We start from the raw sequence: 18,578 nt of genomic DNA on the forward strand, positions 1-18,578 counted from the left end.
TACACTTGGCACAGTCAGGATTGGCGCACGCATCCATAAAGGTGCATCTGGCGGCCATTTCACGATTCACCAGGACTTACAAAGGACCGTCTCTCTGGTCCAATAGGCTTATCAAGCAGTTCCTAAAGGGACTATATAGATCCTTCCCAAGACCTAGAGGGGTCCCACCGACATGGCACCTTAATTTAGTCCTTCACCAACTCATGAAGCACCCTTTTGAGCCCATTCATCGAGCATCCATCAAGTACATCTCATGGAAAACGGCTCTGCTGCTCGCCCTAACATCTGCCAGGAGAGTCAGCGAGCTACAGGCTCTATCCATTGAGGAACCCTTCATGCAGTTCAAACACGACAGGGTGGTGCTGAGGACAAATCCCAAGTTCATACCGAAGGTGCCTTCAGACTTTCACCTTAATGAACCGATGGTTCTACGTTCCTTCTTTGCAAACCCTACCACCGCAGCAGAAAGGACGCTACACTCCTTGGACCTCAAAAGGTGTCTAAAGTTTTACATAGACAAAACAAAGAGCTTCAGGAAGTCATCACAGCTATTTGTGGCCTACAGTAGGCCAAGGATGGGTATGCCTCTAACGAAACAGAGCATCTCAAGGTGGATCTCCTCAGCGATAGCATTCTGCCATGACGGGGCCGGACGGCCTTTGAGAGCTAAGGTTGAAGCGCATTACACCAGAGCGATGTCCACATCAGCAGCGCTGTTCGCTGGAGTGCCGATTTTGGACATATGTAGAGCGGCGACGTGGAAGTCACCGCACACCTTCTCCAGACACTACTGCCTGGATGCTGAACTTATGAAGGATGCAGCAGTGGGCCAGGCGGTGCTTCGCCATCTATTCCAGTGAGGTGAGCCTTCCAACATCCCGCCATCCTGGTATGCACATCTCTTGCTGCTATGATATATTGATGTATGCCAATGTTTCAAAGTCGCATGGTAATATGTGTATTATCTAAAATGACTATATGGCATGATTACATCGGAAATGTGCATAATGTACTGCTAACTACTCTGATTCAGGCATGTGAATCTATGAAAGACACCCCTAATACTGGATAAGAAACGCGTTACTTACCTGTAACAGCAGTTATCCAGTATTGGTGTCTTTCATAGATTCACATGCAACCCTCCCGCCTCCCCTGGAAGGACTCGCGTCTCTCTCTAACTGTGTTACGCCTACCTAGCTTGGTGCGTACGAAAATCTGAGGGACTGAGGCTCCTGTCAGGAAGGTTCTAGAGGGAGGTGATAGCTGATTGGCTGGCTCTAAGAGTTTGGTCCTTTTTACATAAGGACAAGGGTAGGCTACTAAGGGGAGGCCCTTAGGCCTATTTTTCTCTATGTATGTCTATAGGACATTACTTTTCTATGTACCGGAGGCTCCCGTCTCGACGACGGGGAATGATTCGGGCATGTGAATCTATGAAAGACACCAATACAGGATAACTGCTGTTACAGGTAAGTAACGCGTTTCTTATCTTCAATTTCAGACCTCGTAAGCCAATTATTGCTTTAATTTCTGCTTTTGCATCATGGTTTATTTTTTTCCTTTAATTTTACTGTGAGTAACTTTAAATGCTTTTCTAATAATATTGAATTTTCCAGAAGTAACCACAACTATTAAAGATAAAAGAAGACATTCCGTAAATAAAAGCAGACACAGAACATTAACTGTGGAGTCAATGAGGGAAATGGGGCGGTACCAGTGTGGATTATCCTTCGCCCCCTTCTTGAAAACTGGAACGATGGTAGCAGTTGACCAAGAAGGCGGCATCCCTTCCCTTGCTGCTGCATTTAGCACTGTGGTCAAAACCGGAGCTCACATGTCTGTTGTCTTGGAAAAGATCAGATGGTATCCTGTCGGGTCCTGGCGACTTATTCCGGGGCAATCCCTTAATGCCCAGACATACTTCCTCCAAGGAGACAGTAACTGGGATATATCCCTGTCCGGGTTTTATCTCATTGGGGAGGATCCATCGCTATATCCAATGTTATTCACTCCTCTGGAACGATCAATCAATTCTTCTGGGGTGATATGATGGCATAGTGCGGGCCTGGATGGCTCTGAAAAGCAGGGTCTATTTATGACCTGCCAGAAAAGTGAGCTAGCTCGTTGCTCACTCGCTTGGATTAGCTTATTCCATTCCTGTCTTTGTAACAAACGCCTCCATTCTCTCAATACACCCTTGTAATTACAACGACAGTTTGCCACCCATGCTCTGTCTCAAGGGGATTGTATCGGGGCTTTCTTTAGGAGGCGAAGAACCTGATAACATTCATCTTCAAACCATCTAGGGTCATCAGGGGCAGGGCCAACCACGGGCACCATTAACAAACCAGCAATCAACTGGGCAATAGAAATAAAGGAGCTTAGGGTCGCTTCACCAGAGGCTGCAAAGTCTAAGCAGATTAGAATCTCCTGACCCTAGGGACCCTTAGGATTCAAGGGGACTTAATCTCTCAACTTAGAACAGCCACAGGGCGCGTTTACACAGTGGTGAAGGGAGGGGACGGGGCCTTAGGTGACGTGTGCAAACACGCACTATGGCACGTTTTAAATTGGGGATATGATTTCCCTTCAATACTGTGGGCCCCTGGGGGCTACCTAGCCCACCAAGTGCTTCCAGTAAGCGCCACTGAGCTGCATTGCAGAGAGGTGGTCCAGGCCGTGCCACTTTTTACACCTCTCTGCAACGCAGCTCTGTGGCACTTACTGGAGGTACCTAGTGGGCTAGTTGGACCCTGGGGACCCTCAGGATTCAAATGAACTTAATCTCCCAACTAAAAACGGACACAGGGCGTGTTTACACAGTGGTGAGGGGAGGGGACGGGGCCTGAGTTAACGTGTGCAAAAGCGCCCTGTGGCCTGTTTTAAGAGGTAGTTTTAATCCCCCTGCCCTATTATATACTAGGGGCTTACAGAGGAGGTCATGCTAATCACAGGGGAACCCCAACGCATAATGTTCCCTAGTGTATGTAGGTGTTCTCACTGTATTCTAAGTGTCTTTTAACATAGCACTGGCTCTAGGACTGGTTAGTCAGACTCAGTTACCACCAGTATCCGTCTGAAAAAGTTGAGGTTACAGGATGATTTTGCAACAAGGCTTCTTTCTGCTCTTCTTTTTGTTCTTTCTGCACGTTATCCTTCTTCCTGCACTTTTCTTCGTCTTTGAGGACTTCTGTTGCTTCTTTCTGCACTTCTTTTTTTTCTTTCTGTGCATTTTCTCTTCTTTCTTCACATGTCCTATCTCTGTAGGCATAGTTAGAAATTAGCATTTAAAAAACCTTTGAAATTCACAGAAAAAACCATAGGTTTCAGGCACGTTATAGTTAGGAATTAGCATTTAAAAAACCTCAGAAATTCACTGAAAAAACTATAGGTTTCAGGGGTGTTATAGTTAGCTGGACTTTTCACTTGTACAAAACCATTGAAATTCCCCCGTTATAGTTAGTTCAGCTAACTATAACTCGCGCGCCCGCAATGCACTGCTGATGACGTCACATATTACATCACTCATGACCTGGTCAGTGACATCACTCCTGACATCACTGATGACATCTCAAATGACATCACTGATGACATCATCCTTGTGATAGAGTGGCAGACCTCCTCTCACCCTAATATAACCTTTGATACACACATTCAAAAATAGAGACTACAATTTTCAAAACAATGGACATACCAATACCAGTTACAACAACCTCTTCAGTAATTCTAAGATCCACATACACATCCACTCATTCACCAACAGTCCTATACAGTCACTCATACATGTACTCACTCATGATATGTACTCATACACCTATACATCCTGTTACACAATGCCACTCATCCATAGAGTTACTCACACACACAGTCACTCATGCTAATAAAGAATCAAACATACATTTACTTGCATATACAGTTATACACACACCACCACACTTACTTCTACGGAAACTTACACATACTTAGTCTTTTAAACAATCACTTATAGAAACACATACTTATTCATACAGGAACTCTTTCAATCTCTCACTCTCACATATACTCACTTATATACACCAATACTAGTTTAAAACATATGTAGTTACTCATAAAGACACTATTGAGACAGTCATTCACTCACTAACACACCCATACACACACTCATCCACCCATACAGTCCTGCACACATGCTGTCTTCAACACATACAAACAGTGAGTCACTCATTCATGCAACTATGCACTACGTAATACCCCCCACCGAACCATGCAGACACTCAGACTGATACTCAAAAAACCAACTAATAACCTATATAGACACCCGTGTAGCTACTCACCAACCCATGCAGCCACTTATACACAAAGTGAGAGACTGATACAGATATTTACATATTTAAACATTACTCACTAAGCCATGTATTCACTATGATACACTTAATCAGTCAGTTGCACAATCAATTTTTCAAAAACAAATCATCCATTTAGACACTTATATACCCATTTATTCTTCCATCGACCTTGAGATATAGATATATAAAACATATTTAATTTTCAGAAAAGCACACATTCACTGGATGATGTCATCAGTGATGTAATCAGTGATGTCATCAGTGATGTCATTTGAGATGTCATCAGTGATGTCACTGACCATGTCATGAGTGATGTAATATGTGACGTCATCAGCAGTGCATTGCGGGCGCGCGAGTTATAGTTAGCTGAACTAACTATAACGGGGGAATTTCAATGGTTTTGTACAAGTGAAAAGTCCAGCTAACTAGAACACCCCTGAAACCTATAGTTTTTTCAGTGAATATATATATATATATATATTTTAATGAGTATTTTTGTTGTCATTTTCAAAACCAAACCTAACATGAATAATGTTAATTACAGTCAGCCAGCTTTTGATGTAATTAGTCAGTATACAGAGCAGTGGATCTTCATCAATCTTACAGATACTTTGCGGGCCAGTCATGCAGCGACTACCAATTAAAAACAATTCCCTGGGTACCACTCCCTCCCCTACGTGTTCGGGGTGTCTTGGGCTCTTAGGGTATCTGGTGGGGCTTGTCCCGTAGGGTCCGAATGGGTATCCCCCAGTGTTGCGTCAAAACGATAGTACCTCCTCCATTTGCTCCATACCTTTCGAAATTTTTTGGGACAGCCCCTAGCCTTATAGGTGACTCTTTCGGCCGCCATATACATATCCATCCCTGCCCTCCATTCTCGCAGTAGCAGTATCTCTACAGCTCCCATTTTCTTGCCCCGTCTTTTAGCTACTACCAGCGCTAGTGCAAGGAAGATCAATTGAGGTCTGCCCAGTTCGACGACATATGAAATACCGTATAGTATAAGTCTGGGGTCTAGGGGCACTGTGGTGTCTAGTATTTTAGTTAGCTCCCTCGTTATCTTTTCCCAATAGGTCTGTATCCTTACACACTCCCAGATGATATAGTAAAAGTTGCCTTCTCCGTGTCCACACCTCTGGCACCTGGGGTCCTCTGGCACCCCCCATGTTATGCAACCGAACTCGATCATAATATATTTTATGCAGTACTTTATATTGTATGAGGCGAAGTCATGATTTGAACGCCACCTCCCTGGGGTGCATTAGAGCTGCACCCAGTCTACATTTTACCTTCCCACTTTGACCACAGCTTGCCCAGGGTCTTGTATGTTAAGAAGACGGCTTTAGTCGTAATAAGTTCCTGGAGCAATCTCCCCGCTAATGGAGCATATTCCGGCAGCGGGGAGTTGTCCCTTTTTCCCGCTAGCCAGGTGACCCTAAGCTGTGCGAATTTCAGGAACTGAGATGGGTGTAACAAGTATTCAGCCTTGAGAGTATCAAAGCTTTTTCAACCTCCCATTATAGATGATATCACCTAACTTAGAGATACCTATAGCATCCCAGCCGCCGAAGCCCTTCAATTTATGCAGTTCCTTAAGCCAAGTGCAGTGCCACAAGGGTGTCTCCTTGGTCAGTTTGCATTCCCACCCAATCGCTTTCGTGGCCCTTCCCCCAGAAGTCCACCGTGACATGAGTGGCCGGGAGAAGCTTCCCCTTGCCTCTACCACCATATAAATAGTGCAAAAATGTACGCCCACTCACGGTGGCCCCCTCTAACCTATAGGTGGGGTGTGCCCCTGGTGCGTGTGCCCACTCATTGATTGGGGTTGGGTGCTCCACCCAATAAGCTTCTATGTCGGGCAGTGAAATTACCCCGTTGTGCTGATTGCGCTGTAGGGTATGGAGCGCAATTCTGGGCTGTTTCACCAACCACAGAAAAGAACATACTTCTGCTGCTATCTCCCGGAATAGTGCTTGCGGTAGGGGAAAATGTGTTCTGTAGGGCATATAAAAATTGTGGTAGTGTGATCATCTTAAACATGGACGCTCTACCCAGTATCGTGAGTGGGAGGAGTTTCCATCGTTGTATGTTCTCCTTAAAGTTCGTGATTATGCGTTTGATGTTTCTATGATAACGTGTTTGCAATTCATATTTGAGAACTGTGGCTTTTCTGATTGAGAAGAGCCTGGTAAAAGTAGACCTGCAGTCTATACAATCTGACTTCCTGGTAGCCTACTCTGTCTACTTTGAATCCCCCTTTATGTATTCATAAGAATTGCAAAGTCTCAAAGGCATGCATTTTTCAAGGCCCCCTAGAACTGTTCTGAATCCAGTACCTTTAAGTTCTGAACCGAGACACTCCAGGGACTATTGTGCATGTGTAAGCAAGACACCATCAAATAAAGGAGCTAGAAGAGGAGTCCTACACTTTAGTATTAAAAGGCACAATGAAAACTGCATGTTATTGACACCAAGACTCCAAAACGTGAGACGCATAGTGTTTCTCAGGAAGAGGGCTTGCATAAATGTAAGCTCTCTGTATAACGAGGCACCGAGAGTTTAGACTGTTCTGTTGACATCAGTTAAATAGTTACTCTTGTAAATTAGTTAGTATGACATTGATATTTAAGAGTTGCAACTCCATGGGCCTAAATTAACAAGTTAGTTTGAGTATGAAAGTTGCATAGTCTTTAGTCTTATGAGTTATCTACGGGTATTTTGAAATTTCAAGAGAGATTCTGTAATGAAAAGTTCCAACTTTGAATTGCATTGCGACAAATGCCTTATATAAATATGTGCAATAATTCTCACATTAATGAGATTAACTTTAACATTTGAATGTTTATTGTATTCAGGCTACGAATTTGGAGCCTGTTTAGAGGTCATGGCAGCCTTTGTAACCAACAGTTACTGCAGAGTACCTGCCTAGATGGTGTATTTAAATTGTTTTTGGTGGTCAGAACGTATACATTGTTAGGGTTTAAGGTTAAAAGTTTTACCTACACTTTTTTAGTTTTAGAAGTGAGATTGCATACTAGACGGAATAAGGATTGGTGCTCTTGTTCGATGTTGAGTTTCAAAGATGGTGTTTCTGATATCAAAGTCTGGCTGTGTTCCGAGATCTTTTGACATCTGGGTCACATAGAGATTCAATTTCAAAGGTTCTGATGGTGGGTTATATATTGTGGAAGCACACATTGGACACACATCTGAAGATTCAGCTCTGTACATTTATTCCAGTTAAACCTTGGATTTGAACAAAAATTGCAATAGATATATTGAAAGGTCGCCCATGACAAAAGAAATAGGTTGATGCTTGTCACATATTTTAGGGATACACAAAACAAATTGTCAGATCAGCTGCAATAGTGTCCTGATTAAGCTTCAGTTTGACTCTGTCCCTCAACAAGAGTCTTCGATGGTTCTTGAGACATTGCAATCTACAAAATTCTCAATAGTTCAAGTTGCGGTGATTATTGTTGCACAAACCTATACTTTTTAATGCAAAACCTCCACAAGAAACATTGATTAGCTATTGAATGGTAAGGCCCTTGCCCAGTACCTTCTTTTTATTCACAACTCAGTTGCTAGATTCTTGGCTTCTGTCCAATTGGAAATGCTGCAGCATTGTCTGTGGATAAACACTCCCAAGTCCTAGGTTTAGTGTCCTGGCGCTAGAGTATTCTCATACCTCTCTTCCTTAAGGTCCAGGCATATTCCTTCCTTTTGCAGTACATAGCGAGATTAGTCTCTGGTGCATACTACCTCTAATACTCTTGCAGTAGTGCTCAGTGTTTTTTAGTTATAGTTTTTCACCTGAACAATTCTGTAAGTCCGTGCATCAGGCTGTCGTCTCAGTGGCCGCACTACTCCTCTACTTTTTGGATACGACTGTAAGCCTCCTTGGTCACAGCTGCAAGGATACGGCTGCTCCTATTGTCGACAGCAGCTTGAGGAAGGGCTGGTTTATGGCTGGTCCGGCAGGGCGCAGTGCAGCACCGCCTGGGCAGCCACCTACATGCCAGGTTCTCACAGTAGGTAAGGCCTAAAGAAGGCATCACCAGTTGGCTGGGGCACTGCTCAGATCTCACTAATGTTTCAAGTCAGGTGGTGGCTTCAGTCACACTACGGCTTCACAAGTCTGGTAAGGCAGCTGTGGTCACGCTGCAGCTTCACTCTTTGGGAATAACAGTTCAGGACACGCTGCAGGCTCAAGTCTTTGGCCTAGCACCACAGGTCACGTCTTAGTTCACACTTTCAGACTGGTTTCTCAAGGGAGAGCCTGGGGCCCACCTTACGAGGGCACTTAGAATGTCCTGTCATCCTCAGCTTCTGCAGATCCACTGCATAGGGGCCTTGATACATGTAGCTCCTCTTGGAATGACACTCCTCTTGTTGAGTTGGCAGGCTCCTTCCCTCACTAAGGTGGACGTCTGGCTTCCAGGAGAGGTAATCTGCTGTTGCAGCATGAGGTAGATTCAGATGATGTCCCTACAACACCGTGTAGCTGGCTGTCCGGTAGACACCAACGTTGTTTGTACAGCCATCATCTCAGTATTTTAGTGGGAACTCCTTTCCTTGGTCATAACAAACTTAAAACTGTAACAAGTGGGTCCCACTTTATAGAGTCTTAGGTCTGCACTGCCCTCACCGCCACCCGTATCCGAACCCCCAGCGTCAAGACTGCAGAGTAGGGATGATGGCGTCCCCTCAAGTGATTTTTATTCAGTGCCCTCTCAGAACCACCTTCATCACATCCCATCCCCCTTGTCCCTACCAACCCCTAATTGTCCCAAACTAGTGTAATAAGTTTGTTCTGATGGTTTTCCAAAAGGCCGTGTAGAGGAGGGCTTCCAACTGGAGCCTACATGTCTGAATCAGAACGCCCCCCCCCCCCTTAAATGTAGCGTAACCCTGAGGGGATTGTGGTCAGATAAGGTCCATCCTAGATATTGTGAGCCCACCATGCGCCAGAGCACGACATTACCAAAAATATAGTCCCGTCTGGTGTGTATCTGATGTCTCTGAGCATAATAAGAGTACTTCGGCTCCCCAGGTGTCCTAGCTGCCACACGTCATGCAGCTGCACCTCTGCCGTCCAGCACCTAAAATGTCTTGTTGCACAAATGCCCTGTGTCCCTGTGAGGTGGAGCACCAAGCGATCAGTTTCCATGCTGTGTATGCAATTAAAATCACCCCAGCAGATCCCCAGTGCCTGAGGGTCCCTGAGCTTAACGCCCCCCCCCCCAGGCCATTAGGTGCATAAAGCGACAACACATGTACTGGTCGGCCATCTGGCACCCCCTCCAGCAACACATACTCTGCATTCACCACCACTCAATTGTGCATGAAGGGCACCCCCAGGTCTGTCCAGATTAGGACCCTTCTTGCATATGCAGAGTACCCATTCCCTAACACTTGTCCACTCCATCCCTTGACCACCTTCTCCAGTTCCTCCCGCGTGAGATGAGACTCTTGGATACATGTAATATGTATATGCCTGTGTTGGAGATATGCATATACTCTATGGCGCCTCACTATGCCCCTGATACTCCAAGTCAGCACATTGTAGTTCGCATCCATAACATACCTTGGTAATCTTTGGGTAAAGCACCTGTACTCAAGCCTTTGATTCCCCCTCCCCACCCTTATCTCTCCACCTTCTCCCAGTGTCGCTCCTCCCCATTAGAACACAAACATTAAACTTCAACAAACCAATAACTCCCACACCCGTGGGTTGAACACAAACATGCATCGTCCCACAATCCCCTGCACCGTGTGTCAGCTAGCTACTCCGTGACCCAGTGCAGTGTCCTTGTGACAGTCCTTTCTAGAGCGAGCCAAGAAAAACTCTTCAACAAAGTTACCATGCTGGCTTCTCCTAGCCTGTGTCAGAATTATGATCCGGTGAGGAAAGTCCCTTTCTCCCAGCATCATCTGGGGGCCAACCCAACCCCCCAATCAGTTAAAGCAAGGAGCCACCCTCCCCTCCCTGGGAGAGGGGGTGGTGGGGCCTCATGGCCTCCTTTTGGAACAGCCCAACAGATCGTGGGCCTGCACTCAAGATGAATCCTCCATCCCCTTGGATCCCAACCAGCGGTCGAAGTGGGCGGGATCGGCAAGGCACGTAGTGCCCCTACTTTTAACTCCATAGATTACGTTTACCTACTTTTTAGGTCTCGCCTGAGCCAGCGCATGCGCTGCTCTGGTGAGACATTTAGGAGTGGAGTTTTCAAAGTCCGACCACAGCTTTGTGTGGCATACAGTGTGCGGTTAAGCGCATAGGCACAAGCAGAGGCGCCATCTGGCTTTCCTCTCACTCGGCCAAGCGCGCGCGTCTCGCTTCAATGCCCCTCCTCCACCACAGAGCGCGTCTCGCAGCTTGTTTTAAACTTTCAGCGCGTGCGCTTGTCTTTCTCTTTACCCAGCTCCCTCTTGTTTCCCTTCTTTTTAGCACTCTTGTTTCTCTTTCTGCTACTGCATGTGCTTCTTTGCCTCACTGTATTTAAGCTTTAATGCCACTTTTTGTCATTTGTGCTTCTTTTACTTTTTATGATCTCTGCCTGTCTTATGGACTTTTTGTTCCGAGCACCAATGTTTGTTTTATTGCCAATTGTTTTGTTGGCTCTGCTTTCTATTGGAGGTGGTGTTTGCAGGCTACAGATGGGGTTGTGCTGCTTAGCTGTGATAGAGAGCTCTTGGTTGCTTCTCTGCTCCCTCCGCGCGTCCCGTGCTCTCCATGCCACTGGAATCAAGCTATCCTGGCTGAAGAGTGGTGAAACCCCGAAACCGGTCCTAGGATGCTTGTTTCCAGTCCAGAGAGGACCTGGCCTGGCAGTTCGGGCTGGACTGTTCCCATGGGGCACAGGGTCAAGACTGATTTGCATATGGCTGGGTCCAAACTGGAATGGCATGGTGAGGAATAAAACGATGGATTTAGGCCCAGATCTCTGTACTGGGGTGAATGTATGACATTGTTCTGCATTCTGTCCATCAACAGTTCTTTTTGCGTTAGTAAACAAGCATTGGCATAGCCAATAGGTCTCGCCTTTGGGACCTTATAAGTGTTTAGCCATGCAACAGTTGGTGGTGTTGCAATAAGGATATTGTGCTGCATCACTAAATACTTATAACGTCCCAAAAGCGAGACCTATTGGCTATGCCAATGCTGGTTTAATTTGAACAAGCGTCCCAGGACAGCAGAAATAGGCGAGGCCTATAGATCAGGCTCGGTAGGGACGGACAGAGAAGGAAAAGGAATCTGTCTTTTCATTCTTGCCCAGAGAATACAACCACAGTGTCCACTTCTGCTCTGCCACTTCAGCTGTCCCCCTCTTTCTTTCTTACTGTTATTCCCTCTCTTTGTGTAGCTCCTCTCACTTACTGAAAACCATGACTTCAAGAAACGGTTCTCATCCTCTTTCCTAATTTTGTTTGTTCCCCTATGAAATGGATCCAAAAGAGAAAAACACTTGCTAGAAATCTCGTCTTTGGAATAGAAAAATGTCAGAACAAAGTGCAGCCTCGAGAATAAAAGGTTAAAAATATGAAAAATAAAGCAAGACATAGTGGTACTAAAGTGGACGGATTGATTTTATTCACAACCAAACACATTAGCGTCACTTTACAGAGTTTGCCAGTGAAGTGCTACTTTTGTTTACTTGTCTTTCTTTGAACAGCATTGTTTTCCCCAGGCGGGGAACTAGAGCATCAATCCTGGAGGTACTGCAATGCGTGGATTGAAAAACAGTGTGTACTGCGGCTCTATGTTCAGGGATGTGGTCTTTTTACCATAATGCTTACGTTTTGTAAGGAAATAAGCAATGGACATTGAAATAGGTCCATTTCGGGTCCTGTAGTCGTGTCCTTAATTTTTCAGGCAAAAGCACTCAGTGATTTCCAAATAATGAGTGTAAAAGCGTTAAGGTAACCATGTTGTTCCTGTTTACATTTCACATCCTTCACTTAATTTTGCATTCCCTAGGAGTGTTTGCTTTTTTACATGTTACTTTTTTTTGTAGGGAACATATTGGTCTTGTCTAGTGCGTAATTTAAATTGAGCCGCTTTCAGGTGTTTATAGCGAGGCACAATCGGCTTGTAGTTCAAGGCAGTGCGAGTTTCTCTCAGTGGGGCAGTACGGTGTTCAGTGGGGAAGACTTATGTGGCACTATGGTCAGAGCCGCCGAATTTGGAACTGGAAAACCAGGTTCAGCCTTCATGACCAGACCACTCACATTCCAATGCTAGACCTTAGAAGGCCCGCAAGACCTTAAAAGCTCTGGTGTCTTACCACCAGCAGGTGGACCCAGCGGTGACAAGTGTGGGTTAACCTTCAAGGCTTGCCCACCGCAATACATACTGAAGTTCACCACCAGTCGTGCGGGCAGGCCTATGAAGCAGCACACCCTAGAGCAACAGTGACTCTGTCATTGAGGTCATAGGACCCTTGAGAAGGGCCAGCTGTAGGGCCGTGCTAACGGTGTGACCGCAATGGCCGCTGACTTTGGGTGGGGGCAACGTGCTTGCAAGTATATTAGGGTTTTAAAGCGGTTGCTGCCTGCTTTTCTGGACTCCAGCTCTTTCTAGAGAGATCAGAGTTTTGTCTAGAGAAAGTTTTGCCTGCTGCAAAGAACATGTACCATGCAGCTCACAAAATGCACATAGTGTAAATAGGTCAGTGGGTTACTGCTTTTGTCAGAGAGATCTTTTTGTTACTTGCAGTTTATAAGTTAAAATCATGTCATAGAACAATGAGCTATTAACTGTCATCTATGAGAGCTGCATACAAAGTGCAAGGTATAAATTAGAGATTTGTTTTTTCCCCCAGTCTTTGATAATCCTAATGTTGCAAAAAGTGTTCTTTTGGATAGAAATCAATTCTGATTATTAAAGAGAACCCCCAACCATGGTATTACGTTTAAAATTCTGAGTTTGTATCTCTCGAGGTCAATCACTATTAAACTATTTGGCCTACTAGTATGGTTGTCATGTGACTCCCACACCTTTTAGTCCTTAGTCTTATGTAACATTTTCTATAAAGTAATTTACACACGTATAATTGTCTCTGTGTAATGTGTGTGATGTAAAGTGCTCTTACACCCTACACTGATATGAGTGGTGCAGTAAATCCGATTAAATGCAGAGAGAGTGTTGTTATGGAGACTTGAGGGTGACTGTGAAAGGGTGGTAGTGAGGGAATCCTGGTGGAGGTGGTCATTGGGGGGCACTAACAAACATTGTTGCACAGTGCGCCAGCAGCGCTAAAGCCGGCCCTGCCATTGAGGCCAGTCCACCTCACCCATTGGTGCCTCCATTGGCTTTGTTTCAGCAGTAGTAGCTGCAACTCACCAGGGATCAGCAATGCAGGATTTGCATGCACACCAAACTAAGTTCGCAAACTTCACAGTCTCTCATGCTTCATGCTCAAGCACTTTTAACATGTGTTGCCTGCTTTAGGGGCACTGGATTTATGCAGCAAAGAAGGACGAAACTATACTGCAGTGTTGACTAAATTATGCAGCAAAAAAAGTCTGCAGCGTAATGTAGTAGATTTTCTGATATTTTATTATTTTGACATTTGTACACATGCTAAAAGTCTCGGGAAAGATTTAACATTATTAGTACCAGTGTAAATTACAAATGCAGCAGTGAGAAAGGTGATCAGTCAACCTTGGCAAATGGCTATAAACTTCCCAGCAACACAAGTCACGTTTTTCAGTAACTTTTGATCTGTCTGAGAAACAAACAATTTATTAGTTAAAATTATCCGATTATGCAGCAGATCTTGTATTATGTGGCAAATATGGCTGAGGCATATTTATGTAGAAAACATTTGCAAACTAGAATATTTTGCCATTCATGTTTGAACTGCTATTGTGGAAAAAGGGCGAAGTGCTGATGACAAACTCCATTGCTCGGAGACAAATGGCTTATGCTTCCACTTTTAAGCGTATTTGAGACATTCTGTGATTGTAAACATATCCCACTTTGTGAATGTATTTTAATGTCAATTACTCATATTAAACCTTGAATAATCATGTGGATCCATTGGTTGAATTAAATAACCTAATAAGCTGTAACTGGGTAGTGAAATGTCAAACAAATGTTGAATATTGGGTTGTTTTGCACATTCTGGCCACACCTCTGACTCTGCCCACTGATCCAATCTTTGGTTTATTCCCGCCCTCTGATTCTCTGCCCACAGTTCCCCCTACTTTTTTTCCCCCCACTTCGACCACTGATCTCAACCATGTTAAGGCTTCCTGTGGCATGGGGAAAATCTGGGTCACATCTACCGCTAGGAGCCGTGCGTGTGAAAGCAACTTGCAGGACAGACCCATGGAGCAGAGCTGCGCCTTTACAGCTGCAAATGTATTACTCAGGCTCGCACACATTATGTATGTAGCGTGCAAAGTGCAAATGAACGCGAGTGGACCAGTAGTCTTCCACTCTACTGACTCAGATTAAGAGGATTTAGCCGCAACTACGGATTTACAATACACAGTATGCTGCCATCACCACTACTTGTGCTAAACCTATGACAGAGATAATAGTCCACTGTGTGTACAATGAGGGCACACTTAGTGTGCCCCTCCAGGTCACAGGATAAGTCCAGGACCTCATGCATGTCAAGTAACAGGCCTAGGCATCTGCGTACACAGTTGATAAATATGAAGCTTATGCCAAAAATCAGAATGCCAGATGCACGTAGTTAGAACTTAGGGCAGGGGAACACAACTGTAGACCGTGCAGGATAAGTTCTTGTCCTAATAGGTGGATTTATATAGTGTTCACATTTTATGGAACTAAAGTAAGTCTTCAGTATGTATACAATTAAAGATAATACAATTCTGAAGTGGTACGTAAGCAACCTATATTGTGAGTAATAGAAGCAATTATTCACCAGGTCTCCTCAAACTTCCCAATTTTTGGTAATGCAGTTACTCCCTTAATTCGGGGTAGACTGCTTTGGCAGTAATATAGATACTATACAGTTAGATGTCTGTAGAGTGGTGCATAATTATAATGTATTTTGTTAAAAGTTGCATGTTTTTATGCTAACTTGCAGTTGTTTTGCTTCTGTGAAAGACTGCTTCTCATTGGTTGACGAATCTTTTTCAAACACCCTCCTCCATCAAGTTACATCTATGATGCTTGGTGGAGGGTCACTCTAAGGCCATATCATAAATAATGGAAGAGCTCCCATAGTGGAGAAGAAAACATTACGTGTAGCAGTAGTTCTAGATTATGGGTGGAAGAGCCAAGCCCATCCTTCAATTTTTTTAATTATGTAATATATATATAATATATAAATGTATTCTTGAACTTTCTATCACTGTATTCTTTAAAAATGGATTTAACAGCTTCCCCAAAAATGAATGTTTCCAGAGGTTAGGAATGTGAGAGCGACACCCGTTGTAGAAAATAATATTTACGGTTCACATACATCTGCTTCTTCAAATAGAGTTAAACCAACCTAAAGTGAATTCGATACAGCACAAACATGAGGCACTGGGTTTATGCCTTAAAGCAAGACCGCTTTTAGCCCACCCACTTCAAGACACCCTACTGTTAAACAGGTGAAAAGTTCAAGGGTCTTTCTTTAGTGTAAGTCAAATTACTTCTGCCTCAAACTAGGTTTCAACTTTAGCTGACTTCCCCTTATTTAATCTCGCCCACCTATCTGTGATATCCAGGCAAGTTTAATTCTTAATGACCAAAAACATGTTTTTGCACGACGGAATATGCATTTTATTTTTTTAAAGTACTAGGAAGAATAATTGTACTTTTTATTTTACAGGTGACGAGACGGAAATATTGAGACACAACAATATATTTGATGACAGCCTAAGCATGAGTGCAGCTAGTCTTTTTCCTGAGAACAGTTCTGCAAGCCTTGCAGGCGATAAAGAAGTTACGGATAATGACAGAGAAGTATTTAATCTGGATGGATTTGGAGATGAAGGGGTAGCTGTCGACATGCTTGGTATATTTATTTATTGAAGTTTTTTAACAGTGTGAATTATATTTTAGCCTGTGAGGGCACAATGTAGGTGAATTTGCATTTCTGAAGAAAAAACTGCGATCAATTATAAATTGGATAATATTTGTGGAAGGTTAACTGTTATTAATCTTAGAGATACACACGTATCATGAGCAGATTTATGTCTAGATGAGTTTAAATAATAAACATTTTTGTACATTCATAAGTATTTACAGTGTCCCCTGCTCCTATTCTGTTTCATTGCAACGTTTAAACATATATGTATTCTTTTACAAATCTACAAAGAGTACTATGTGACAGACAGTAATAATGAGATAAATCTCCCTGTGCTAGTGTTCCAGCACACATGAACAGAGGGAGGTGGTTGGCACCCAAGTAACAACAATCCCATCAACTGGCAGTTGGTTTAAAGAGCATATAATTTTAGCACCAATAATTCTCAATTTTTCCCCTTCAGGTTGTTGGTGTTATAATGGAAGCAAAAGCCGTGAACATTATCCTATATAACCATAGCATTCCCCTGTGGCGTGTAGTTTCCACTAATCAGTAGAAACTGCATGATTGTAGATGACAACATCTACGGTGGTGCCAGACTGATTCAGTGTACCCCTGCAGAGTATGTGTCTCTTAGACCAGCTAGCTCACAGTGCCACCATAAGCCCCCCTAATCTAGACAGGCAGCGAATATTTCCGGCAGCCACTAAACATGACAACCCTGATACCTAAGGAACCATGATGGCAGACCTAGAACCTTTTGCTCATATGCTCATGCTCTCGTTTGCTCTGAGAAATATGCAAAGAATACACCAAGGGACTTTTTCAATGTTTATTCAACCAAAGTGATTCTTGTATAGAAAATGTGCTGTAATGAGCAATAGACAGAAGCAGATGAGAGTTATAATACGTGTTGGGACAGCGAACAGAACGCAAAGTTCCACCATTGTGCTGAAACAACGTATATATGCAAGCATATGAAATAATATAACAATCTGGCGTACTCCTGCAATGCAAAACCCTAACCTATGTGTTTTGGGTGTATATGTATGTTCTTCCAAGAAACTCCCCTACTGGATAATCCAACCCCAATATGTGGTGGGTAAGAATGTAGGACCCCTCTTTGGTCACAAACTGGACACCCCTCCCTGAGATGTTAGTCAGCTAGTGGGCGAAAGCGTCAGCATTTAGGGACCTCTCGAAGTCAGTAGAAGTGCCTCCTTGGACTATACTCAGAAACAGATGTTTATATATAGAAAAAGGCATCCTTGGGCCGAGATTGTAATCAGGCTGCCATTGTTTGCATTTTACAATCTGATAGAGACTACTAGCCGCCGATTCCCTCACGTAGAATTATCCCCAGGCGTGAGAAACGGAAAACTTTCTTGCCCAGCATCCCTGTGCTTCGGGGGTGGGATGGGGCATCACGCAACTCCGCCCGGGCGTCATCCGCGTACGTGACGTCAGCGAGATTACATAAGTCCCACCCCAGCGCGCCTACGTCCGTTTTTTCCTTTTCTGCGTGCAATGCGGATCTGGTTTGTGCTCTGGGCCTGTTTAGGCCTTTCCCTTACGCTATTGCTGCGTGTGTGGGAACAGTGTGCGAATGCCTTCGGGCTTTAAAACTTGCTCGTCGTGTGGCCGCCTCATGTCGGCGACGGATCCTCACCTCATCTGTATGAGGTATTTGGGGGAGCACCACGACTCCACTGATTGTGAGGCGTGCCAGCAGATGAAGCCGAAGTCCCAGTGGGAGCGCCGGATGAAACTTCTTTCGGCTCGTGTGTCTAGGTCGGCATCGTCAGCTCGCCCGGCCCCTGCGGAGGGTTCTCGGACCCGTGGCCTCCCTTGCCGACTTCGATCTTCTCCCATGTCGCAGGAGCGCCACTCACCTATTGGTAGGTGTCGTAGTTTGGCCTCGAGGGTCGAGTTCTGGCCTGTCGGAGGAGTGGGCTCTCCGCAGGTGGTGCGGCCCCACATGTCGTCCCCTTATCCTCCGTTTTCCGGCGTGGGTGCGATCAGAGCCCAGATGGAGACATATGCGGCGGCTTTGCAGGCCTCGCTGGCTTCTCCTCCTCTTCCTAGGACGTCAGCGGATCCCTTGCAGTGTGGGGGGCCCTCCGCGGCGTCGCTGGCGGCTCCGGTGGAGACTGGTTCGGATCCAGGCTCGGAGGATGTGGTGCTGTTGGGGTGCGGCCCTTCGGAGGTCCCTCCTTTGGACCACAGCGCCTCTGCTTCGCTGCAAACTCCAGCC

At 44.7% G+C, this 18,578-nt stretch overlaps 1 protein-coding gene across 1 annotated transcript in view; it reads left to right on the plus strand.

Annotated features, from left to right (window-relative positions):
* The window catches only part of RAD21L1 (RAD21 cohesin complex component like 1), a 1,288,752-nt gene that overhangs the window by 547,860 nt on the left and 722,314 nt on the right, over positions 1-18,578 (plus strand). Inside the window, exon 6 of the mRNA XM_085619570.1 lies at positions 16,127-16,312. Coding sequence (XP_085475696.1) covers positions 16,127-16,312 — 186 coding nt within the window. The remainder of the gene's footprint in view (positions 1-16,126; positions 16,313-18,578) is intronic.

Source organism: Triturus cristatus, chromosome 7 (assembly GCF_964204655.1).
Source record: "Triturus cristatus chromosome 7, aTriCri1.1, whole genome shotgun sequence".
Classification (NCBI taxonomy): domain Eukaryota; kingdom Metazoa; phylum Chordata; class Amphibia; order Caudata; family Salamandridae; genus Triturus; species Triturus cristatus.